Below are 27022 nucleotides of genomic sequence, written 5' to 3'. Positions count from 1 at the left end.
AAAATCTTGCTCGCCAATGTGCTAGGTAAATGGAAGAGAAGTGAGGCGGCCGTGGTTCAATTTGCTAACCCTCTCAAAGTGCTGCCTGGGTCCATTGGACCCACTGGGACCCATGGGAGGGCCTGCTCTGGTCGGCACTGATAAACACTGTGGAGGTGGCACTGACAGGCAGCACCGATGAGGTGGCACTGATTGGCGGCACTCCCCATCCACTCAGTGGCGGTAAGGAAAGGGGAAGAGGATGTCGGAGGTGGGCGTGCAGTTAGAAGAGCAAGCCACCCATTGTGACCTGGCACCTGGGTTTTGTGGAGCAAAAAGGTTAACTTATCCTTTAAATATAGAGCTGTCCTTATTTAAAAATAAGTTCACCTTTGGAACATGTTACGTGTTCCACCCATTTTTAGACTAGGTTCACACCTGTGCGGGTGATTGCCGCTGTGGGACCACCCTTGTTCCTGCAGCCACAGAAGATCGCCCAGAAAAACATGACATCTCTGAAATCTTGTCTTTCTACTCAGTGTAATAAAGGGTTAGCTTACCTGTTAGGTCAATATTTTTCTAGTTACTAAAATGGGAATAATTGACATATGAGTCCTTTTTTGTCTTTACAGTGGGAACCGTTTTACAAATGTAGCAATCCCGGATCCTCCAAAGTATCAATAATGATGCAAAATTCTACAGATAACAAAACTGCGAATCGACCTTTACATGTTAGAGTCAGCTGAAACCTCCCCTGTGTGCCCAATACGGAAATGACAGCCAGGTTTAAAAGGACCCCAAGGATGAATGGACCAATACTGTCAGAAGTGGAACCCGTGATTTACCTCCGTCATTCATTTCATGTGAGCAGAGTAAACAAGTCAGGAAGTCTCCCCAGCATTGCAGGGATTGGTCTGGGGATTCAGGATGTCAGGGCAACACCTAGTGTGTCTTTTGGTAAACCAGGAAAAAGCATTCCCAGCGTTATCTCAGCTGTGACATCACGGAAGAGCGTCGCCAGCAAATCAGTTCAGGTACAAACTTTTCTTGGCCGTGTTCCCTGTTTCATCTACTAATGCTTTGAGTTGTTGCCTTTGCCTTCCTAGCAATGAAGTTAATGGCTCTGTTCTTTAATATAAAGCCCGGGGAGCAGTTATTAAACTTGACAGATATGTAGAAATGACCTTGGTATTAGAGCTACACGATTCTGGGAAAAATTAGAATCACGATTCTTTTGCTTAGAATTAAGATCACGATTCTCAAAAACTGAGAATAAATAAGAAAAAATAAGGCCCACTACAGGGCCATGCTGAGAGTTGTAGTCTTTCCATAACACAGAATCAGCCATGATGGGAGTTACACTGCTCAGGACTATACACTGAGCGCTAGAGGGCCCGACTAAGGGTTGTAGCCCCCCCCCCACAAAATGATTGTGCTGGGAGCTGCAGTCCTCCAGCATGACTGATTTTGGCTTATGGGGGATTATAACCCCCCAGCATGATTGTGGTTTATGGGGGACTACAACCCTTAGCATGCCCATATGTGGGGGGGGGGCATATAGCACTGAGGACTGCAACTCCCCAGCATGACTTATTCTCTGTGGGGGGCTATAATTCCCAGCAGGGACCTGTGTATAGTAGTGAGGACTCCTACCCATACATGAATAGACATTCATTCAGTCCATGCTGAATCAGATGAATTTCAATCCATGTATGGCCCCGCCATAAATCCAAGTCTCCTCTAAAGTGTCATCCTTGTTTAGACAGCTTTTCAGAAACAACTGACAGGCAGTGAGGAGGTGCGCACTCACTGCGGTTTCCCGGCCACTCTACCCGCCCAAGCCCAGGCAGCGTCGTGCTGCATCACGCGCTGCATCACATGCTCCGATGACTGACATCAGTTCCGGTGGCTGACGTCAGTTCCGATATCCACAATTTGCGTTCCACGCTGTTTACGTGGAACCAGCGGCGCTAAACGAAAATCGTGGGTCATCCAGACTCGCGTGGGGGGGTGAATCAAGATTGCGATAGTTTCACGATTAATCGTGCACCTCTACTTGGTATATGTTTGCTTTATGTTGTGTATTGTATACGTTCTAATCTTCTTAATAATGTTACAGGTTGTAAACCCTTACAGACCACTTTGACCTACAGGTAAGCCTAGATTAAGGCTTACCTGTAGGTCCAGGAAATATCTCCTAAACCTACACGGTTTAGGAGATATTTTCAAAAAGACAGGCACCGCTGTCTAAGGCGCATTCGCCGTAGACATCGGCGCACAGGCACACTGAGCATGCCGTTGTTAACGGCGATATGCCATTAGTGGCGGCTCCCGTGCGCATGCGCGGGAGTGATGTCATCGCTGCTCCTGCCACTCACAGCGAAGAAGATGGACGCTTCGCGCTACAGAGGACAGCGGTGACATTGCTGGCTCCTGTGTCAGGTAAGTGACACATAATGGGCTACTATGTAATGCATAGTAGCCCATTATGCTTTACCTTTGCAGGGAGACAAAGAGGAAGTAAACCCATCAGGGTTTACTTCCTCTTTAATGGCCAGTTCACACCACATGCAGTCCAGTGCATTTTTTTTCTGCATAAAAAATGCATGGAAAGTAGGTTATATGGTTTTCAATTGTATAGTTCACACCAGTGCGATCAGTTCCAGTGCATTCCAGTTCCAGAAGAAAAAGTAGAACATGCTGCATTTTTTCTGCACTGGACTGTACTGGAACACTGTAAAACGCATCAAAAATGCACTGGAATGCACCTAAATGCACGTGTCCTTATTTAAGGTTAAGAAAAAAGAGGTGGGGAAAAAAAGCACTGGACTGCATCAAAAACGCACAAAAACACATCAAAAACACATAGGAACGCATCAAAAACGCGCATGCAGAAAAGCACCTGTAACGCATCGGGACTGGGTTTCTATGGTGTGAGCCGGCCCATAGATATATTGGTAAAAAAAAATTACAATTTGAACAAAGCCTTCCTTTTCAAAAACATTATTTCGCCCCTAGGCAGTACTGTGGTTTCTAAAGTTGTTTCTTAAAATCCTGCCACACAAGTTACAATCTGATTATACGAACGTCATTTATCAATCTATACAATTTGAGTGCAAATATTGCTTGTCTCTTTCTTAGTTTCTGGCAATGATCAATAACACTTTGCAGTTATATGTATCCAATGACAATATTTTGCCCTTTAATCGCTTTAGCCCCAGAAGATTTTACTCTTTCCTAACCAGAGTACTTTTTCTGATCCGACACGGCGTCGCTTTAATTGAAAATTGTGCGGACATGCGGCATTGCACCCAAATAAAACTGACGTCCTTTCTTTCCCCCACAAATAGAGCTTTCTTTTGTTGGTATTTGATCACCCCTGCGGTTTTTATTTTTTGCCCTTTAAACAAAAAAACAGCGACAATTTTGAAAAAAAAAAAAAAACGCAATCTTTTTTACTTTTTGCTATAATAAATATCCCCCAAAAATAAATAAAAACATTTTTTTTCCCCCTCAGTTTAGGCTGATACGTATTCTTCTACATATTTTTGGTAAAAAAAATAGCAATAAGCATTTATTGATTGGTTTGCGTAAAAGTTATAGCATCTACAAAATAGGGGTTTTATGCCATTTTTAATTAATCATTTTTTTTTTACTAGTAATGGCGGCGATCTGCAATTTTTATCGTGACTGCAACATTATGGCGGACACATCGGACAATTTTGACACATTTTTGGGACTATTGTCATTTTTACAGCGATCGGTGCTATAAAATTGCACTGATTACTGTAAAAATGATGCTGTCAGTGAAGGGGTTAACCACTAGGGGGCTAGGGAGGGGTTAAGTGTGTCCTGGGGAGTGTTTCTAACTGTTAGGGGGATGGGCTACAAACGACACTTCACTGATCATAGCTTCCGATCACTGGGAGCTATGATCAGTGACAGTGTCACTAGACAGAACAGGAAGATGCTTGTTTACATTCTCTTTCTTCCATGAGACGATCGCGGGTATCCCCTGTGGCGATCGAGTCCCGCGATCCGAGTCACGGAGCTCCCGGCAGGGTCGTTCGCGCGCCGCCGGCAGGGTCATGCACGCGCCACCGGCAGCGCGCACGTGACCACACGGCGGCAAATACAAAGGGACGTAACTGTATGCCCATTTGTCCAGCCGTGCCATTCTGCCAACTTAAATGTACAAGTGGTTAAAATCCAGCCACACAAGTTACAATCTGATTGTACAGACTCCATGCAATTTTTTTAAGATTTATCAATCTAAATATACAATTTAAGTGGAAATATTGCTTGTCTCTTTCTTAGTTTCTGGCAATGACCAATAACACTTTGTAGTTGTATGTGGTATCCAATGACAATATTTTGCCCTTTAAAGTGTTACTAAACCCAGGACCCTGCATTCACTATATCTGGTCTCCCACAGTACACAGAACATGGAAATGCAATTATTCTAGTAAATATAAACTGCTAAATACCTTTTCTCATCAGCAGTATACAGCAGCCTTGTGACTTCCATCAGTGCCTGGTTAAAGCTTGTAGGAGGAGTTTTCATACTGCACTGGCTGTCCTATCAGGATTCAGCACCCCTGACCCTCTGAATGGACAGTGCTGATTGGCTGTGTGCCAAATTCTCTAGCAATACACACCAAACTGAGCATGTGCAGTTTGCCTCCACTAACTCTAATGCAGCCATGTTTTGGAGTCAGTGGAAGTGAGTATAACAAGCATGCTTTACTGCATATACAGACTGATGTTATTGTTGTGGGTTTAGTAACACTTTAAAGCAGGAATATGCAATTAGCGGATCTCCAGCTGTTGCAAAACTACAAGTCCCATCATGCCTCTGCCTCCGGGTGTCATGCTTGTGGCTGTCAGAATCTTGCTATGCCTCACGGGAATTGTAGTTCTGCAACAGCTGGAGGTCCGCTAATTGCATATCCCTGCTTTAAAGCATGCCTTAAACCGGCCATACATGGATAAAAATTTGGCTGGCTCAGCAGGGACACAAATATCGATCTATGTATGGGTAGGCTGTTTGTACCCAAGTCGATCCATCAATCAACTTGGGTGCAACCAGCATGTGATTCTACCATGCAATTATTGGAAGCTGATATAGCCATTGGCAATAATCATTGTGTTCTCCTTGCTCCCCCCCACCAGGAGAACACAATAGCTCCACAGGAGGGATTCGCCCATCAACACTGGCTGTGTTGATGGGAAATCAAGCGATTTTCTTTCCTGCAATATGTGGTTGCGGGAAAGCAAATCGCATAATCTATGGCCACCTTTAGACACTGATCACCTTTTCATGCACCTGGAAAATATTTAGCTGAAATCCCATCGGATTGGGTCCCGGCGCCGCTATTCGAACGAAGGAAAAAAGGCAGTGGAGCCTTGCGGCTTCACTGCTCGTTTCCTACTGCGCTTGCACGAGTTGCACGGCCCTTTGTGAATGGCCGGCTGTGTTCTGGGACACACACAATTCCCAGAGCACAGCGCACCCCATTCCCCAGAAGACAGTGTGAGGAGGAGAAGAATGAAGATCACTGAAGAGTAGCAAGTGGCAGATTATTATGATCTGCCTAGCAACAGCCATTTCTGGTAAGTAAAACTTTTTTTATTTTTTATTTTTATGAGCATTTTTATCTAATCTTTTTTTTTTAGGGTGGATCTCCGCTTTAAAGCGGGGTTCCACCCTAAAGTGGAACTTCCGCTGATCGGAACCCTCCCCCCCCTCCGGTGTCACAATTGGCACCTTTCAGGGGGGAGGGGGGTGGAGATACCTGTCAAAAACAGGTATTTACACCCACTTCCGGGCATAGACTCCCGTGAGAGTCTATGCCTCTTCCTGTCCTGCCGCGCTGTCTGCTGGGACACACACGGGTCCCAGAGACAGCGCGGACAATTCCTATTGCGCTACGCGACTCGCGCATGCGCAGTAGGGAACCGGGAAGTGAAGCCGATTCGCTTCACTTCCCGATTCCCTCACCTAGAATGGTGGTGGCAGCAGCCGAGAGCCAAGCGATCGATCGGCCTCGGCTGCCGGCATCGCTGGACCCGGGACAGGTGACTGTCCATTTATTAAAAGTCAGCAGCTGTAGTATTTATAGCTGCTGGCTTTTAATATTTTTTTCCCCAGTACAGTCCCGCTTTAAAGAGGGAGCTGAGGAGTTCATTTTTGTCATAATTAACTCTGTCTATACTGTGCTGGCAGGTCTCATTATAAGTATATCAATATACGGTATACACTATTTGTGCACTGGGGCGCAGCCATGTTGGAACAGGAAGGGACCATCCCCAAACTGTTCCCACTGACACCTTAAGAGTTCCCTTCCCTGGAACTAAGGGGCCAAGCCCAACCCCTGAAAAACAACCCCACACCATAATCCCCCCTCCTCAAATGATTTAGACCAGTGCAACTTTCCAACTCAGGTAAAGTTTAAAATTGCAAGTGTTAATACTGTAGCTAGTTTTTTCTAGGGGAGAGCAGAAACCGTTCTACTTACCTAATCCTCCACTCTCCTACAGATGACGCTCACCCACTCTCCAGCAATGGACTGTCCCTTGGTGTCCTCATGTCCAATGTAGGGCTGATTACACTAGGATCCTAGACTGCTAGAGCGTGGGAGAAAAGATGTGTGGGGGGGGGGGGGGGGAGGGGACCAGCCTAGCTGTGGGAGGAGCAGAGGATTAAGTAAGTAAATCCTTTTTGTTCCTCTAGACCAGTGGTCTCCGAACTGCCGGATGCTGCCCTTTTCTTCCTTTTATCTGGCCCTTGGGGCATTATTCCCCTCACTGTCAGCAACAGTGGGGCATAGTTTCTGCCATGAACACCAACAATGAGGCACTATTCTTCCCACTGATACCAATGATGGGGCACTATTCCCTCCACTGACACCAATGATGGGGCAGTATTCCCTCCACTGACACCAGTGACAAGGCACTAGTCCCTCCACTGACACCAATGATGGGGCACTATTCCCTCCACTGACACCAGTGATAGGGCACTTTTCCCTCCACTGACACCAGTGATAAGGCACTAGTCCCTCCACTGACACCAATGCTGGGGCACTATTCCCTCCACAGACACCAGTGATAGGGCACTATTCCCTCCACTGACACCAATGACGGGGCACTATTCCCTCCACTGACACCAGTGATAGGGCACTATTCCCTCCACTGACACCAATGATGGGGCACTATTACCTCCACTAAAACCAGTTATGGGGCACTCTTCCTCCCACTGACAACAACAATGGGGCACTATTCATCAACCTAATACAAAAGATAGGGCATTGTTTACTCCCACTGACACCAGTGAGGGGGCACCATTCCCTCCACTGACACCAATGATGGGGGACTATTCCCTCCACTGACACCAATGATGGGGCACTCTTGCTCCCACTGACAACAACATTGGGGCACTATTCATCAACCTAATACCAAAGATAGGGCATTGTTTACTGGAACTGACACAAAGACATTTTTTACTCCCACTGGCCAGGGTCCGGCCCCCATCAAGTTTGAAGGACCATAAACTGGCCCTTTGTTTAGAAAGTTTGGAGACCCCTTCAATAGACGAAAATGAGCAACTATCCCTCACAGTGTAGGCACAGCCCCACTGCACAGGATACATTTTTAGATGCTGGGAGTTGGGCTTTAAGTCTAGGGGTGGGTAGAGTGAGCGCTAACTCTTAGGCCGCGTACACACGGGCGGACTGTCCGTCCAACTAAGTCCGTCAGACAATCCGACAGACAGTCCGTCCTACTTTTGAATGAACGGACTTGACCACACACGATGAACAGACAGTCCACTGAAAGCTTGCGCGATGACGTGTACAGCACGTACGACGGGACTAGAAATACAACGTCCAATACACTGCAATGCAACCTTCGGCCGTGTAAATCCTTTCTGAGCATGCGCCATACTTAGTCTGTCCAACTAGCCTACTCACGAGCGGACTGTCCGCTGGAACCAAAGTTGGACGGACAATATTACGGAAATTCCGAAAGACTTAGTCCGCCAGACTGTCCGCTGAAAAAGTCCGCTGAAGCCCACACACGAGCGGATTGTCCGCTGAAACACGTTTCAGCGGACCAAGTCCGTCAGACAGTCCGCCCGTGTGTATGCGGCCTTACAATGTATATTTCACCATCAGATTGCTCATAAACGGGGGGGGGGGGGGGGGGGAACAGGGAAAAAAGGAGGGGGGGAGGAGGGGGAAATGGGGAAAATTCAAATAGCATATAAACAGTCACAAGAGGAATAATGACAAGAAAAGTCATAGCTTATGAAAGACCATATCATGTAGTTAAAAAAACAGCAACTGTAGAAGGCAGCCCCATTTGAAGACTAAGAAGCAGCAAAGCAATCTTCTAGGAATACTAGAAATGGAAACAGAGACGCCACTCTAAGTGCAGTATTAAAAGAGTGCTTTAATAAAAACCTAAAATTCGGTACTCACAAAAGTACACTAGCAATAGGCGTGTAAACAAGAAACTGTCAGGTAGGCAGAACAAAACTCTGGATAGCCGCACACTGAAAAAAGACTTGAAATCCTGTGTTTTATTGAAAATGAGCTATGAGTAAGCACTGATTCCAGTGCAAAACGTGCCAGAATTTTGTACCCCCCCCCCCTTTTTCTTTTTGCTGTGGATTACCTGATGGGATGTGACCTACGATTTTCAATAAAACACAGGATTTCAAGTCTTTTTTCAGTGTGCGGCTATCCAGAGTTTTGTTCTGCCTACCTGCCTATTGTGTGTGTATCAGCCAGCACCTGGGGCTCATTGATAGGAGCAAGAGCTTTTGCCCTGGAGGGCTATCTTGGAGCAGTGGTTTTTCTTTCTCTATAAACAAGAAACTGCCAAACATCCATGGAGCGGATTCATTCTGTGAACTGGAGGGCGGTGGTATTCAGTAGAGCAAGCTGGAACATACACTGCTGACACTTCCGGTCGGTGGAACGCACGCCGACAACCAGGGGAATGACGTCACTTCAGGTGCTGGATCAGATGGACGAATAAGCCTGCGTTCTACTGACCGGAAGTGTCAGCAGTGTATGTTCCAGCTTACTCTACTGAATACCACCATCCTCCAGTTCACAGAATGAATCCGCTCCATGGATGTTTGGCAGTTTCTTGTTTTGACGCATATTGCTAGTGTACTTTTGTGAGTACCGAATTTTACGTTTTTATTAAAGCACTCTTTTAATACTGCACTTAGAGTGGCGCCTCTGTTTCCATTTCCAGTTTAAAGCGGGATTCCACCCTAAAGTGGAACCTCCGCTGATCGGATCCCTCCCCCCCTCCGGTGTCACAATTGACACCTTTCAGGGGGGAGGGGGGTGGAGATACCTGTCAAAGACAGGTATTTACACCCACTTCCGGGCATAGACTCCCGTGGGAGTCTACGCCATTTCCTGCCCTGCCGCGCTGTCTGCTGGGACACACACGGGTCCCAGTGACAGCGCAGAGATTTCCTATTGCAAGGCGCAACTCGCGCATGCGCAGTAGGGAACCGGGAAGTGAAGTCGATTCGCTTCACTTCCTGATTCCTTCACCTAGAATGGTGGCGGCAGCAGCCGAGGGCCGAGCGATCGATCGGCCTCGACTGCCGGCATCGCTGGAACCCGGGACAGGTGAGTGTCCATTTATTAAAAGTCAGCAGCTGTAGTATTTATAGCTGCTGGCTTTTAATATTTTTTTTTTTGGTGGAATCCCTCTTTAAGTCTAGGGGGTGGAGGAAAAGGCTATAATATTTAACTTATTCCTCTCCAGGCCGCTGGTGCTCTTTTCTTCTTTTCAACAATCCTGGTTGTGGGCAGGCCCTCGCTGTCCTCACATACAATGCAGGACTACTGGTCCAGCATCCTATATGATGATGCCCTAATGTGACCACTGGCCCGAGTGCTTTAAAGAAGATGACGTGATGACGTTCGTTCGTTCCGACGGGACCACGTTCAGCCTAGTAGCCAATAGCTTTGCTCTCGTACTTTGATCTGAGCATGCGTGGCACTTTGTCCGATCCGAATTCTCTACAAATCATGTACGGATTTGGATCATGTTGACGGAAAATTTTATATCCAGCTCTCAAACTTTGATGGTCGGACATTTCGACGGAAAAAGTCAGATGGAGCCCACACACGGTCGGATTATCCGACAACACGGTCCGATCAGAGATTTTCCGTCGGAATGTCCGACCGTGTGTACAAGGGCTTACAGTTTATTCCTCTACCCCTACACCTAATGAGCATTCAGCCCATTGTGAAGAGGCCCTACTGCAAGGGCATTTTTGTATAGTGCCCAGAGTTGGGCTGTAACCTAACTATATAGGAAATCACTTTTTTTGTAAATTTACCATTTATTTGTTTTATTGCAAAATGATAAGAACTTGCAGGCATATTACATCAGAGATGAAAAAATCTAGATGAAATATATTGGCACAACCATGGTTTGCTTCATTTTAGGTGTCTTCTGATGAAGAAAGTGCACTTCTGTCAAAAATAGACGCTTTGCAAAAGGAAAATCTTCTACTGAGATCATCGCTAAAAGAAAAAGAGGATATGGCAGAAAAGCTCAGTAAAACCATTAGGAATAAGGTATCATATCATGAATTATTAAAAAAAAATCTAAAGTTAAAAAATATGCAATGGATTCCACCAGGCTCCGATTCCTGAGTCATTCTCTGATTTCTTCAGTGAAAGAATAGACTGTGATGCTCAAAGCAATCAGACAATGTTCTATTTCATCCTGTAAATGGTACTAGAAAGGTAATATTTGATTGGCTGTTTTTAGATGTTCATTCAGTCACTTTAATACATTGGACCCCTGGAAGCAGTATCTGTTCTCCTTTGCTATTTTTTACCTTGAGGCCTGTGGCTTTATTAATCTGTGCCAGCTTACTTACTGTTTTATTATTCTAAGAAAATCATAGTTACTCAACTCAAATCACAAATTTCTTCTACACTGGTCCAATGGCTTACACTTATTAATCAAATTATCCTGATGCATAGAATTACATATGAGGCCCGAGGTTGTCCTAAGAAATTAGAAAAAATCAGTTTCCCTTGTTTAAATTCACAAGCTACAATACAATACCACCTGATTAAAGTGGTTCCAAAGACTGGAGGTTTTTTTTTTTTTACCTTAAAGAGGAACTGCAGTCTGCTGACATAATTTGTAATAAAAACATTGTTGCCATTCTGAAGCTTCCCTCCAACCACTTTGCATATTATGTTATATATACTGTGATTCTGTACATGCCAAATATGCTGCAGAAATTTACCTCCACAAAGTCTGATTGCGGCCATTTTAACTGTGGGCAGCTGAAGCTGCTGCCTGTTCACTTCCTGGATTAACACAGACACACAGAGGCACACCTCCAGCTCTGCAGCTCTCCTTGGCCCTCTTATGACTCACTACCCCCCCTCCTGGCAAACTCTTACAAGAGTGAGAGAAAGAGCTGTGCATGATGTCATAAGCCTAGGCTTTTTATCAGACAAGAAACAGGAAGTGGGCTGTATAAGTTAGAAAATAAATGTTTCACTGCCCAAAGTTAAAACAACAAGGGCAGAAGATTTAATAGATGGAAAGTTAAAATAAATTACTGAAGTTACACTTTAAGACATTCTCTTCATTAAAGTGGAACTTTATCCATCACAACTTGATAAAAAATAATGTTCTTTAGCAAGAAACATACATTCTACATTAATATGTATGCTACCAAAATGAGTGTGTCCTGTAAATTGCCTCCAGCATTGCTCCTGTTTCTTCTTGCTGGAGGCTGCCATTTTGCTGAAGCCCAGAGCTCCTGAACAGTGGTAAATCTGTAGGCTGTCAGCAGATCGGCCTCTACAAATTTGGCACAGTGCCTAAAAATAGAAAGCAACTGAGGATGTGCAGAGCAGGGTGAGACAGTGTATTACTGGGTTTTAAACATTTTACATAGCTATATTCGCAGAAGGGGCCAGGCTAAACTGATCTAGCAGGACTTTTTTTCTGACTAAAGTTCCACTTTAAGGTAGAAAAACCTTCAGTATGCAGCTCTCCCATGTGCCCCCCCCCCCCCCCCCCCACTTACCTGAGCTTGATTTTGATCCAGCGATGTACACGAGAGCAGCAGCTCTCCCAGGTCTCTCCCTCCTCACTGGCAATCAAAGAACTGGCATTCTTTGACTCTCCCAGAACTGTTTGAATTATCTGACTGTTTACTATGTGATATTGGGAATCTATGACATATATTCCTGCTCTGTATGGTAATGCTATACTACATGGACTCAAGTTCATCTATCTTCTGTTTTTTTGTTTTTTTTTCCCCTTTTTTTTTTTCTTGGTACATTTTGCACTTTTTATACTTATGCAAAAAACATTACAATTTACCTTTAAATCTATGCCAGATTCAAAAATACAGTGTGTCATATTTTAGAGTAGCATGAGTTAATATATATATATATATATATATATATATATATATATATATAATGTAGACATGTCACTGGAGAAGTGGTTGAGGGGGTGTACATCTCACCTAGGTTGCTACACAGTGTGAGATGGTAAGTCCAGGATGGATCAGTTTCTCAGCAGCAATATGCTGCTGAGTTGTTATTTAATCTTGCCGGGCCTGGGTTTATATGGAATGGCAGGTAGGTTTGGTAGAGGGACCTGTCATTCCACACCCCCCATCCCTCGTTCCAGTTCTGGGTTTTGGATCAGGTGAGCTTTGATCCTAATTAGCCTGGGAAGGTAAAGGCTCTGCGGGCCTGCAGGTGTTTGCTCTCAGCCAGGGAAACGAACAGTCTGTGTGTTTGAGGAAGCTGCAAGCACAGCCACTGCTGGAGCTAAAATCCACCCTGCGATATCCAGGCGAAAGACGCTGTGTTTATAAGTGTCAGATAGGTGAGAAGAACCTGTTAGTAAGTGCCCAGCCGGGCTAGGTTGTTTGTTTTTGTTATTATTTTGTTCCTGTTATACACAAGAAGCACGGTGTTGCTGTATATTTTGTTTGTTGGACTGTTTGTACCACGAATAAACGCCAAGGTCTGCTTTATAAAGTCCAAGTCTGCTGTGAACTGTGTCCAAACACACCCTACCCCGGGAAGATCCCTTACAATATATATATATATATATATATATATATATATATATATATATTCTACTTTGGTTTCATCTGACCATATGACATTCTCCCAATCCTCTTCTGGATCATCCAAATGCAAACCTCAGATGGGCCCAGACATGCACTGGCTTAAGCAGGGGGACACGTCTGGCATTGCAGGATCTGAGTCCCTGACAGCGTAGTGTGTTACTGATGGTAGCCTTTGTTACGTTGGTCCCAGTTCTCTGCAGGTCATTCACTAGGTCCCCCCGTGTGGTTCTGGGATTTTTGCTCACCGTTCTTGTGATCATTTTGACCCCACGGGGTGAGATCTTGCGTGGAGCCCCAGATCGAGGGAGATTATCAGTGGTCTTGTATGTCTTCCATTTTCGAATTCTTGCTCCCACGGTTGATTTTTTCGCACCAAGCTGCTTGCCTATTGCAGATTCAGTCTTCCGAGCCTGGTGCGGGTCTACAATTTTGTTTCTGGTGTCCTTTGACAGCTCTTTGGTATTCACCATAGTGGAGTTTGGAGTGTGACTGTTTGAGGTTGTGGATAGGTGTCAAACAGGTGCCATTAATACAGGTAATGAGTGGAGGACAGAGGAGCCTCTTAAAAAAGAAGATACAGGTCTTTGGGAGCCAGAAATCTTGCTTGTTTGTAGGTGACCAAATACTTATTTTCCACCATAATTTGCAAATAAATTCTTTCAAAAATCAGGCAATGTGATTGTCTGGATTTGTTTCCACATTTTGTCTCTCATAGTTGAGGTATACCTATGATGACAATTACAGGCCTCTCTCATCTTTTTAAGTGAGAGAACTTACACGATTGCTGGCTGACTAACTATTTTTCCCCACTGTGTATATATATATATATATATATCTCACAAAAGTGAGTACACCCCTCACATTTTTGAATTTTTTTTATCTACTGTATATACTCGAGTATAAGCCGAGTTTTTCCGGCTTATACGCGAGTGAGGGCAGGGATACCGGACATTAGGCTGCTTGCCCTGGGGCTGCCTTTAATTGTGTGAGCTCAGTGCAAAACTTTTGGCTGCGCTGTGACAAAAGTCCTGCCCCCCTCCTAGACCAGCTCATGTGATATGACAGAAAACTGTGTCTATCACCTGAGCTGGTCTAGGAGGAGGGCGGGACTTTTGCCACAGCGCTGCTGAAAGTTTCACACTGAGCTCCGAGACACAGCGGGAGATGCCCGCTGTGCAATCCAGGTACTGACTGCATGAATGGGCACACAGTCACTACTAGTGAGATTGCAATGACGGACACATTGAGGCTGTAATGATGGACACAATGAGCCGGCAATGATGGACGTGAGACTACAATGATGGGCACGGTGAGGCTGCGGTTATGGGCACAGTAAGGCTGCAATGATGGGCTGGGTGAGGCTGCGATGATGGGCACAGTTAGGCTACAATGATGGGCATGGTGAGGCTGCGGTGATGGGCACAGTGAGGCTACAATGATAGGCACGGTAAGGCTGCAATGATGGGCAGTGAGGTTGCATTGATGGGCACAGTGACGCCGGTAGCCTATGTGTTGTCAGTGCCGCACCACATTCTGAAAATTTACCAGTAGCTGCTGCTTTTCCCACCTTAGGCTTATACTCGAGTCAATATGTTTTCCCAGTTTTTTGTGGTAAAATTAGGTGCCTCGGCTTATATTTCGGGTCGGTTTATACTCGAGTATATACTGTATATCTTTTGTGTACAGCTTGTATAAGGGCCCTTTCACACGTGCGGACCGTTCAGATCCACTTGTCAGTTTTTTCAGCGGACCGGAATGGTCGCTCCATACATCTCTTTGGAGCAACGGATGTCAGCGGTAACATGTTCGCTGACATCTGATCTGCCCCGATCCAATCTGCTCCACAAAATCCAGACAGATGGAAACCCTATTTTGCATCTGTCTGGCGGATCATATTCACCCGATCCCCCCATAGAGGAGGATGGAGATCTGACAGGTCTGTTTATGCACAGTGTGCAGAGACGGACTTGTCATCCGCCTGCTCAGTGGGGATCAACGGAGCGATCCCTGCTGAGCAAGCGGATGGCTAAATACGGATCTGCACATGTCAAAGGGGCTAAACAGTGCAAATTTTCTGTCCCCTCAAAACAACTCAACACACAGACATTAATGTCTAAACGGCTGGCAAAAAAAGTGAGTACACCCCTAAGTGAAAATGTCCAAATTGGGCCCAATATTTTCTGTGGCCACCATTATTTTCCAGCACTGCCTTAACCCTCTTGGGCATGGAGTTCACCAGAGCTTCACAGGTTGCCACTGGATTCCTATTCAACTCCTCCATGATGACATCACGGAGCTGGTGGATGTTAGAGACCTTGCACTCCTCCACCTTCCGTTTGAGGATGCCCCACAGATGCTCAATACAGTTTAGGTCTGGAGACATGCTTGGCCAAATGCATAACCTTTACCCTCTGCTTCTTTAGCAAGGAAGTGGTCATCATGGAGGTGTGTTTGGGGTCATTATCATGTTGGAATACTGCCCTGCTGCCCAGTCTCTAAAGGGAGGGGTTCATCCTCTGCTTCAGTATGTCACAGTACATGTTGGCATTCATGGTTCCCTCAATGAACTGTAGCTCCCCAGTGCCGGCAGACTTCATGCAGCCCCAGACCATGACACTCCCACCACCATGCTTGACTGTAGGCAAGACACACTTGTCTTTGTACTCCTCACCTGGTGGCCACCACACACGCTTGACGCCATCTGAACCAAATACGTTTATCTTGGTGCCTGATCATACCACAGAACATGGTTCCAGTAATCCATGTCCTTAGTCTGCTTGTCTTCAGCAAACTATTTGCAGGCTTTCTTATGCATCATCTTTAGAAGAGGGTTCCTTCTGGGATGACAGCCATGCAGACCAATTCGGTGCAGTGTGTGGTATATGGCCTGAGCACTAACAGGCTGACCCTCCACCCATTTAATCTCTGCAGCGAAGCTCTGATGAGCACAATGCCCAAGAGGGTTAAGGCAGTGCTGGAAAATAATGGTGGCCAAACAAAACATTGACACTTTGGGCCCAATTTGGACATTTTTACTTAGGGGTGTACTCGTTTTTGTTGCCAGTGGTTTAGACATTTAGGACCCTTTCACACGGGGCTGTCCACATTTAGCCCGTAAATAGCTCAGCAGGGATCACTCCGTTGATCCCCACTGAGCTGGCGGATGACAAGTCCTCCTCTGCACTCTGTGCAGGGACGGACCTGTCCGAGCCCCACTCTCCCCTATGGGGGATCGGATGATTATAGACCGCCTGTCCGTTTTCATCCGATCCGATCCACCAGATGGATAAAAAATAGGGTTTGCATCCGTCTGGTTTTAGCGGGGAGGATCAGATCAGGGCTGATCGGATGTCAGCGGACATGTCTCCACTGACATCTGATACTCCATAGAGGTACATGGAGCTCCCTTTCAGATCCGCCTGCAAAACTGACAGGCGGATCTAAACGGTCCGCAGGTGTGAAAGGGGCCTAATGGTTGCGTGTTTAGTTGTTTTGAGGGGACAGCAAGTTTACACTTTTATACAAGCTGTACACTCACTACTTTACATTGTAGCAAAGTGTCATTTCTTCAGCGTTGTCACATAAAAAGATATAATAAAATATTTACAAAAAATGTGAGGGGTGTACTCAGTTTTGTGAGATACTGTATATATGTAATTTCAAAGTAATTTTCATTTTTTTTTTTATATCTGGCAATCCTGCAATTAAGGTTCTTGTTCATGGACTTTCTGTTATAGGGTTTTGTCCCTCTCTCCTAGTGCTCCTGTGTTGTCACTTTGTCACGTGGCACTTTCAATGCATTACACAGACTTGTTGTGATCATCAGGAAACCTATCTTGAGAAATGCCATGCAGCTATTGCTGAAGTGCACGCATGTAGATAGAAAGTGACTACGAAGTGGCAGCAGGAGAGCAGCAGCACTGCGACGCAACAAGGAATGGAAAAGGGGTGAAAACAATATTTTGTTTTTAAAGCGGGAGTCTGCCGGGACTCCGCGTTTTTTTTTTTTTTTAAAAGCCAACAGCTACAAATACTGCAGCTGCTGACTTTTAAAATAGTAACACTTACCTGTCCAGCGCGCCCGCGATGTCGGCACCCGAAGTCGATCTCTCGATCGTCTCTCGGGTGCTGCCGCCGCCATCTTGGGTATGGGAATCAGGAAGTGGAGCCTTTTGGCTTCATTTCCTGGTTCCCTACTGCGCATGCGCGAGTCGCGCTGCGCAATAAGGATGGACCCGCTGCCTCTGGGATCTGTGTGTTTCCCAGCAGGCAGCGGGGGACTTTCGGAAAGGGGCGTAATCTACGCCCCTTTCCGCAGAGAGCTATCCCGGAAGTGCGTGCAGATACCTGTACGGAGGGTTCCGATGAGCGGAAGGTCCACTTTAGGGTGGACCTCCGCTTTAAGACAATAACAGTATATTATTAAAAAAAAAATACAGACATGTAGCATTTTACCACAGAGCACTGAGAGACACTTCATGTCACCTCACAGCACCTCAGGGCAGTGCGCTGCTGTGCAGAGCCATAAATAAAACATACATTTTGACACCTAATGCTGCGTACACACGATCGGAATTCTTGTCGGAAGAAGCTCCAACGGAATTCCGCTCAAGCTGTCTTGCCTACACAGGGTCATACCAAATTCCAAATTAGAGCGCGGTGACGTACAACATGTACAACGTGACTAGAAAAGGGAAGTTCAATAGCCAGTAGCCAATAGCTTCTGTCTCGTAGTTGAATCTTAGCATGCGTGATTTTTTGGAGTGTCGGAATTGCATACACAGGATCCGAATTACCGATAGAAAGTTTTTCCGTCTGGAAAATTGAGAACATGCTTTCAATTTTTGGCTGGTGGAAATTCAGACAGCTAAATTCCGTTGGAGCATACACACGGTCGCATTTTCCGATGAAAATCTATCATCTGTCTTTTTCTAATCATTTATTTTTTTGATCAACCCGCTTGGTTTTAACGATAAAAAACCTGACCGCTCGGGTTGAAGCCACTGTACTAAGAGTCTGAATTTAGTACAGCGATCTCCCCCGCTGAGCTGGTTGTGTTCTGACAGGTGGAAGGCCCCCCGGCCAGAACACTCTGTTCAGCGCTCTCAGTCGATGGCTGAGAATGCTGGTCGGGAGCCGGTTTTCCAGCATGCTCTTCCGATAGAAGCAGGCCGGCTGACATACACATGGGTCAAATGTCGGGGGCGTTTTTTATTGAACTGGTCGTTGTCTCCCAACATTCGCCCCCTGTGTACTAGGCTTAAAGCAGAGTTTTGAAGGAGCTCTTATCTGAATTATGCTTTGCCCAAACTGGGATACCGTAAGTCATACAATTTTAACAGTTTGTGCTGCTCACAGCTTAACACGATTAGGATATAATACAATACTTGCAAAATTCTATCTGTGCACATCTATGAAACAAAAAGAAATCTCTAGTTGATAGGTACTTTTTAAAACAAAGTGCGCTTTACCCCCTCTCCAGATGCACATGTAGCTTGATCCATGGCCAGATCTGGGGGGGGGGGGGTGCTGGGGTAGGCTATACCCCCCAGATTTCAGTTGTCTTATGCATATCTGTGCATGCACAGCTCAGAGCCAAAAACAAGGAGATTTTTTTTTTAAAGCCTTTTCATGCCAGCCACCCGCTAGTGGTGAAGGTATGTGTAGGGAGAACCCCACTCCCTCTCTAGTACCTTTCATTAGCATCCACCTGTGTTATGGGTGGAGACCTTTAGTTCTCCCATATAGAGGAGTGTATTGCTCCCATGGTTTAGTGAAGCGGGATCTCCCAGTCTGTGGATAGTGTAGGACCCACTAATCATGGGGTACGTTGTCTCAGTAAGTGGGCTTAAGCACCATATAGCAATATGGTGTGACCAAATCCCCATATTTTTTGATAATGTTTTTTGAAAATGTCTAGGTGTTTTAAATAAGCCTTGCTGGGAGTAAATGTATTTTTTACATGTGTGCGCTGTAATATTTTGTTTGGTATGTGTAAGGGACACTCTGCCGTAAGGGTCGATACTCTGCTATAAGGTGGGATTCTAAAGTGAGGAAGTGAGGTGGTGGCCCTCTGGGGACACTGATGTAAGATGGGGCGTTGGAGATATGGATGTAAGGGGGGACTCTGATGTGAACGTGGCACTCATCCTGACTGCTGTGCTCTATATGTTTTGTTTATTGCTTACTCCTAACACTCTGTACATTATGCATAGACATACAGTACATAGACCTGACCAAGGTGTTCATTGTCTCCACTGTTGTTGGTTTTAATGGAGTTCTTTAATCGCTTCAGTACCGGGCACTTTTACCCCCTTCCTGACCAGGCCAATTTTCAGCTTTCAGTGCTGTCACACTTTGACAATTGCGCAGTCATGCAACACTGTATCCATAAGAAATTTTTATCATTATTTTCCACACAAATAAAGCTTTCTTTTGGTGGTATTTAATCACATTAGGTTTATTTTTTATTTTTTGCTAAATAAATGGGAAAAAAAAAACGAAATGTTGAAATAAATGTTTGATTTATTTTTTATATAATTGACAATTATTATTTATTAAGGTTTACATATTACAATGCAAAAATACAGAGCACAAAAACAAGGAGGGGTAGTGGGGTAAAACAAACATAGCAGGGGAGAGGGGAGGGAAGTAAGAAAGCATCAGCAGACTTACGTGAGTAACGTAGATGCATCCTGCAATTATCAAGCGTAAGGCTTTGCTGGTTGACCCACCAGAGTTGAGGCTCAGCTCTAATGCCCTGTACACACGGTCGGACATTCCGACAACAATATCCGTCGGATTTTTTCCAACGAATTTTGGCCCAAACTTGTCTTGCATACACACGGTCGCACAAAGTTGTCGGAAAATACGATCCTTCAGAAAGCTGTGACGTAGAAAATGTAACGGGAATATAAACGGGCCAATAGCTTTTGTCTCCTAATTTATTCTGAGCATGCGTGCCACTTTATCCGTCGGAATTGTCTACACATGATCGGAATTGAAACGATTGGATTTTGTTGTCGGAAAATTTTAGATCCTGCTCTCAAACTTTGTGTGTCGGAAATTCCGATGGAAAAAGTCAGATGGAGCCCACACGTGATCGAATTTTCCGACAATGAGATCCGATCGCACATTTTCTATCAGAAAGTCCGACCATGTGTACAGGGCACAAGAAAGCGTGTGTAAAAATAGAGTGGTAGTACCTATAGACCTATATGCAGGTCCCGATCATCCGTTAAACATACCACAAGGATGAAAATGTAAATGTATGGACTGTATTTAAGGAAGGGGGATAGTAAAGAAAGAGGAGGGAAAGTGTAGTAGAGAGTAATTCCAACCATCTAGACTCACCACCCGTGGATCCCATGCAGACGAAGACCCCGGGGAGCAGGGGGGCTAAAAAAAATTTTTAATGAACGAAGCTGATTCATTCAATGTCCTGTTGGGGCTAGCTGTGATTGCCCAAAGCTAATCCCAGGATACACAAATGGGTGGTGATTGGCCCTGTCTGTACCATATGATCGCTGCGACCAATCACAGCTAGAAACACAATTGTAAAAGAAGCCATCCGTTGTTTACAAACATGTGGTACTGGCAGCGGGCCATATTAACATTGTCCGGTGGACACAGCTGGTGACAGATCAGGCACTTTCTGGGAGAACGTCATTTGAGGTCCACCCAGAATGACAAATGACACCCTGCTATCATTTTGCTATAGGTCAGGCAGGAACTGGTTAAAGTAAGCTTAGCCTATACATCAATCTTTGTTTTTTTTTTGTTTAACAAAAAAATGGCTTGATTCCCCGACCCACACATTTGACACTACTCTGCTGACCAACTGTACTCTGCCCTACTGGTTCCTGTTTCTGTATACTGTCCTGCTGACCTCCCATCCTTTGCCCCTTCTGACATTTTTTACTGGACCCTCACATCAGACCAGCTAGATCCGGCCCTGGCTTGATCTAATATCTGCAGAATCCGGCATTTGTTTACATTCTCTTCCAAAAGTTTTCTACCTGCTATGACCACACAGTAGATTCCGACAGACCTCAGTATTACTGTATCCCATGAACAGATATGCTTGGGATGGCAGTCCTCTTGGAGGTCAGCCTCTTTTACATGCTGGCACTGTATGGGTTTTTTTTTTAAGCCTGTTGTACATCAATGGACAGCTAAGCAGAGACCCCAATGCAAATGCATATTTGAAGGACTATAAGGTCAGCCTGATATGTGATTTGTTCTTAAAGTTTTCTTGTTTCATGAGCCAAATAAAGTGCTAAATAACAGACTGTCCTGATGATTCAGTGGTATCGTCAGCCAAGATTTACATTTTTCATGAAAAGCTCCCAGGTGCTAGGACATTAATGGAACAAACCATTAATGGTTGTATTGTAAATCAATACATGGAATTATGCCATTCAGAGCATACATTATTGCTATGTGCCACCTATAGGCCTAGCTCCCTTCTGAATTGTGATGTGAAACTATTCACCAAAATCCTGGTTTCTAGGATGAGTGTCTGATTACATCGCTTAATTGAATAAAACAGACTTGATCTGTTGCAGAGTAGAGAGGCTAGGGATGACACTATTCGGACACTGAACATGTTAGAAACAGCAAAACACTCCTGTATTCCCTTTTGCTTCTGTCCACAGATGCCGAGAAGGCCTTTGACAGGGTGAACTGGGCCTTTCTCCAAGAGACACTCAAATTTGTGGGAATGCTAAGGGTAAATGGCTACGATTCCAGACCTTTTTCCATCTCAAGCTGCACAAGGCAGGGACCGAAAATCCCTGCGAACCTAAATTACATTCTTCCCCTCAACGATCAGCCTTTCCAGTCAACGCTAACCGCTGACCTTAAAAAGTGGGACTCTCTGGCCCCTTTCTGGTTTTTGGCCACTGTAGCGTACTTAAGATGAACATGATGCCCAGACTTCTCTACTTATTGCAAACACTGCCGGTAAAAATACCTCAGAGCTTTTTTTATTTGGTATTCATCAAATTCATCTGGTGAGGTAAACATCCATGCCTTAGCAGAGCGTTACTGTTGCGACCTAAGCTGAAGGGCGGTGAGGGTTTCCCAGATCCAGCCCTGTATTACCTATTTAACTATTCATCCATTGTTTGGCCCCACTTTAGCGGAACCGGAAAAGTTTTCCCACTATCTTCACTGAGCAGTTTCCCATCCCCAATGACTCTGATTGTGGGTCTCACAGGGTTCATACCCGGTCTCACAGATCTAACTTTTCTTTTGCAAAGCTCACAGGGATTTCTGAGGGCCTCTCAGCTCTTACGATTGTCCGGTTGGATATCTACAGAGACTTTGCTCTCTGGACAAGCTCCTCTTAAACTGGATTACTGGAGGACTGGCTATTCAATTGTCACACTTTCTCTGATCATTGACTAAATCGGCCCTTTTTGCCCATAAGCTCCACTTTTTCAAGGAACTTTGCCTGGGAGAAGGCCTGATCAAGAGTTCCTTATCAACGTCTAGATCTCTGCCAGATCCCCATGCCACTGTAGACCCCCTGTTCTTAGCAAAATGTTAGAGAGGCTATGCAGTAAATATCAGGAGACCATGTACAAAATTATGACTTGTTGGTATAGAACCCCATCAGTTCTGGCAAAGATTTTCCCTCATCAGACGGATCGCTGCTGGCGTTGTGGCCTCCATTCGGGTACCCTCCTACATATATTTTGGGAGTGTCCTACACTTGACACTTTCTGGCAAGCAGTGCTTAAGCTCATACATACAGTCACAGACATTTCTTTACAAGATAATCCAGCTGCAGTCCTACTTACCTTTACCCCATTGTCAAGGAAACGTTACCACAAATCTCTCCTGAAACATCTCCTTAATGCTGCACAGGCTTGCATTCCACCTCTGTGGAAGCAACAGCCTCCCCCAATGGTGGCCCTGTGGTTTGGAAGAGTGAAGGACATAGAACAAATGGAAGATCTGACCTCCGCTTTACGGGATAAGTCAGAGGAACATAAGTCCAGATGGTTTTACTGTGACCTCTTCCGCTTTTCTGACTTCCTCCAATATACCTAATTTAAGATTCATTGTCGGTGGTCCCCACTGCTTGACTGACACTGTTGATCCCTGCTCCTTGGAGGTGACGCTGCCCTCCCTAGCTTTCCTCTAACATTCCCACCCCCCCCCCCCCCCCTATTTATTTATTTTTAAACTTTCTTTCTCCCTTTCACTCTTTCTTCACCTGGTTCCTTTCTATTTCTTTTAAAATAAATAAATTATGGTGTGTACAGGCGTGTGTTATCTACCCCGTTTTTAGACTTCCCTCTACGACATGATAGATTTTCCTGGAAATTTGGGGTTAACCCCCCTCAGACAAACCTGCCTTCAGCACAACCTGCTTGAAGGGTTCTATACATGTAGGTATGACTGCTTTGTATTTTCTATCGCATTTAATGTTTGTTTTGATCTTTCGCAATAAAGTACGCAATTTTGGTTGCACCTTATAAGCTTGACTGTACTGAGAAGTTGTCTTTTCATTGCACCTGTGACACATCCATAAATAAAAAAATAAATAAACTCATTCTTTTGTTTACGCCAATGCGTTCACTTCTAGGGCCAGCTGTATGCACCACCAATGGTTGTGCAGGTAAAAGCTTCATGTTTTTCAGGAGATCATATTTTGCACCTTCAACCATTTTGTGCGAATGGGATCTTCATAACAAGTCAACAATGTCAAGATGAACAAACAGATATTATGATAATTTTTTTAAATTATTTGAAAATTATTTATTTTTATTTAATTCATGGCACTTCCGGTCCTGGGTTCCTAGGCAATTGTGTCTAATTACAAATACATGAAAATACGTGCTACTACCTCCCAGTATTATAATGCGGCTTTATCAGTTAACGTCTCATCCACATGATCTGTAAAAGCAAAGAAAAGCTGGCACTCCGGTGTATACTCTGCAATTGTGTGTTCATTGGGGAGGGTAACAAATGACAGCCACAAATGTCAATGCGTTTCTGCCAAAGTGGTCTTATTCATAAGGCCAGTTTGGCTGAAACGCATTGACATTTGTGGCCATTATTTGTTACACCCCACTAAACACAAGAATGCTGAGTATACACCAGGATGCCGGCTTGTCTGTACCTATATGAATTATGTCTAATTAGGTTATCTGCGGACTCTTGGGATACCAGCATCATCAATCCTAGCAGTTTTGGGGCATCCTGTTATCAACAATGTGCGCTGGGTAGCCAGCTGCACCAAAATCCTGGAAATGCATAGGAGCGGGCTTCAGATGTCCATATCTGCAATGGCCGCTGACAAAATGCTTGGAGGAGATACATAATAAAAGATTTTACAGGTACATACAATGTGGACCATTATAGAAATATCCAAGTTAGATGCTGCAAGTCGCAAGGATGCTTTTATTGCATTTTTACATATATTTTGGATAGGAGACTGCAGCTCCTCTTTAATAACTACTTTTTACATGTCAAAAAAATGTAGGTCTTAATTATAGTTTTAATATGAGAAAATTAAATTCTGAAGAAATATTCTTGTCAGAGCACTTTTCATACAAATCCACCTACCGTATATCATTTTACTAGAAATAATAATAGATTTTCTGAATGTTTTATTTGTATATGTAACAACCATTTTTGAAGTCTGTATGTAGCTGGCTTGGCCTTGAATTGAAAACAACAATATTCTTTCACTGCAGACATTGCAGTTTTCCAAAGATATTGAACTTGAAGTAAACAGCCATAAAACAACCAGGCAATCACTGGACAGAAGCCAGAGATTAGTGGAAGAGAAGGAGCAGCTCCTGAATTCTAACATTCTGCATTATGAAAATATAAACAGAGAACTGCAGAGTCAGGTGAGTGCTATGCATATCCATCATTTGAAACCTCTTCGGATTATGTCTTCGTTCTAAAATATAAACTAATGTGTCATCTTCTGTGTCTTATGAAAGTATGAAGAGACAGTAGCAGCACTTCGGGAACAAAGCCAATTGGAGGTCAACATCAGAGATGAAAAGATCCATAAATTGAAGCAACAGATCTCAGAAATTTTCAGAAATAAGTCATGGTACATTTAACCTGCATATTTGACCTCTTTCTTCTTCAATTGCTCTTCTAACAGTTTCACCTACCCATCATTGTCAAAATAAAATGCAGTAAAGGTATGATACCTTTTTTAGGATCCCTGACACCCAGGGCCAAAAGCATGGAGGACACTGATGTAGGATCTGGGAGATTTCACTCTGCAGCCATAAAACCGGTCGGACTGTAGATCAGAGGAGTAGGCAATCTTAGAGAGATGGAGATCAACTTGAACAACACTGATGAAGTCAAAGATCACCGGGCACAGTGTCCTGTTAGGGCCGGTTCACACCAGAACGCGATGCCAGAAAGGCATGTTCCATGTGTGTTTCCTGCACCGTGTTCAAAGAGCATTGCCTTTGTGATCTACTGTGGGTGATGATACATTGTTAACTCCAAAAGTAGATTACAAACGCAGTGGACATAAAAAAAGTATTAAAAGACAATGCAGGGTTTGGGAGTGCGCTACACTTAGAATGCAGGGTTCAGGAATGCGTTGCGCTCAGAATGCAGGGTTCAGGAGTACGTTACCCTCAGAATTCAGGGTTCAGGAGTGCGTTGCAGTGAGAATGCAGGGTTCAGGAGTGCATTGCGCTGAGACTGCAGGGTTCAGGAGTGAGTTGCTCTGAGAATGCAGGGTTCAGGGGTGCAATGCACTGAGAATGCAGGGTTCAGGAGTGCGTTGCACTGAGAATGCAGGAATCAGGAGTGTGTTGCGCTGAGAATGCAGGGATCAGGAGCACGTTGCGCTGAGAATGCAGGGATCAGGAGCACGTTGCGCTGAGAATGCAGGGATCAGGAGCACGTTGCACTGAGAATGCAGGGATCAGGAGTGCGTTGCGCTGAGAAAGCAGAGATTTGGGGGGGTGGGTGTGTGAAGTGAAGGGCTGTAGAGGACACTACTATGGGGCTGGCCCTGTCCATAGCAGTGTTCACTGCCCCCTTCACATCACCCCCACCCCCCCCTCCAGGCACACAGTAGTGTCCTCCCTCCCTCCCATTGCAGTGTTCCATTGCATCCTACCTGTGCACATGAGACCAAGAAGCAACACAGTTCTGGACGGGGCGGGAGCAGGAGCTGGCCAAGTGACTTTTCATATTAACAAGCTGGTGATTGGTTACTTAGAACCTAGCAACCAATTACCTGTGAGTTAGAAAAGTTAACTTGGCCAGCTCCTCCACCTGCCCTCTGTCCTGTGCTGCCTCTCACTCTCCACTGTTCACTGATGACGGCGGCGGAGGAGGCAGGCGGGGAGAGAGGAGGACCGAAGGCCCGGAGGAGGAGGCTGAGGGTGAAGAATGTCAGCTAGCAGTAGGAGGTGGGGCGCGCAGACCTGTTCCCTGTCATCTACCCACAGTCAACTGGTAGCCTGCGATCTACAGGTTTTAGACCCCCGATAGTGGTCATTGATTGGGCATCCAGTTCCTCCAATAGTACAAACAAACTGGGCAAACTTTTCAAGCATTTATGTAGTACATTTCCATTTATTTCATGGCAACATATGTCTCCATGATGTGAAGTATTTCGAACTAATCAAACCAGATTCTGCTCCCGATGGAGCTATTTAATGTTATTAGTCCACCGTTATTATATATTTTTTTGTTGTGAACTGGTATTTGAGCATATGGAGAATATCCACTCAAGCAGAGGGAAAATATACAGTGGTGTGAAAAAGTGTTTGCCCCCTTCCTCATTTCCTGTTCCTTTGCATGTTTGTCACACTTAAGTGTTTCGGAACATCAAACCAATTTAAACAATAGTCAAGGACAACACAAGTAAACACAAAA

The 27022-nt window shown here is 44.9% G+C and overlaps 1 protein-coding gene across 3 annotated transcripts in view; it reads left to right on the top strand.

Annotated features, from left to right (window-relative positions):
- The window catches only part of LOC143987392 (uncharacterized), a 51391-nt gene that overhangs the window by 8192 nt on the left and 16177 nt on the right, over window positions 1-27022 (top strand). For 2 of the 3 annotated variants that reach the window (XM_077486068.1, XM_077486069.1), the window contains exons 2-5: window positions 612-1013; window positions 10461-10592; window positions 24850-25008; window positions 25105-25220. In XM_077486068.1, the coding sequence (XP_077342194.1) occupies window positions 753-1013; window positions 10461-10592; window positions 24850-25008; window positions 25105-25220 (668 nt within the window). In that variant the 5' untranslated portion in view covers window positions 612-752. The remainder of the gene's footprint in view (window positions 1-611; window positions 1014-10460; window positions 10593-24849; window positions 25009-25104; window positions 25221-27022) is intronic. The other variant, XM_077486070.1, reaches the window with a different exon arrangement.

The sequence above is a fragment of the Lithobates pipiens genome, unplaced genomic scaffold (assembly GCF_037356315.1).
Source record: "Lithobates pipiens isolate NorthernLeopardFrog02 unplaced genomic scaffold, aLitPip1_a1.2 Scaffold_18, whole genome shotgun sequence".
Lineage (NCBI taxonomy): Eukaryota > Metazoa > Chordata > Amphibia > Anura > Ranidae > Lithobates > Lithobates pipiens.
This window is presented reverse-complemented; position numbering and strand designations above follow the sequence as displayed.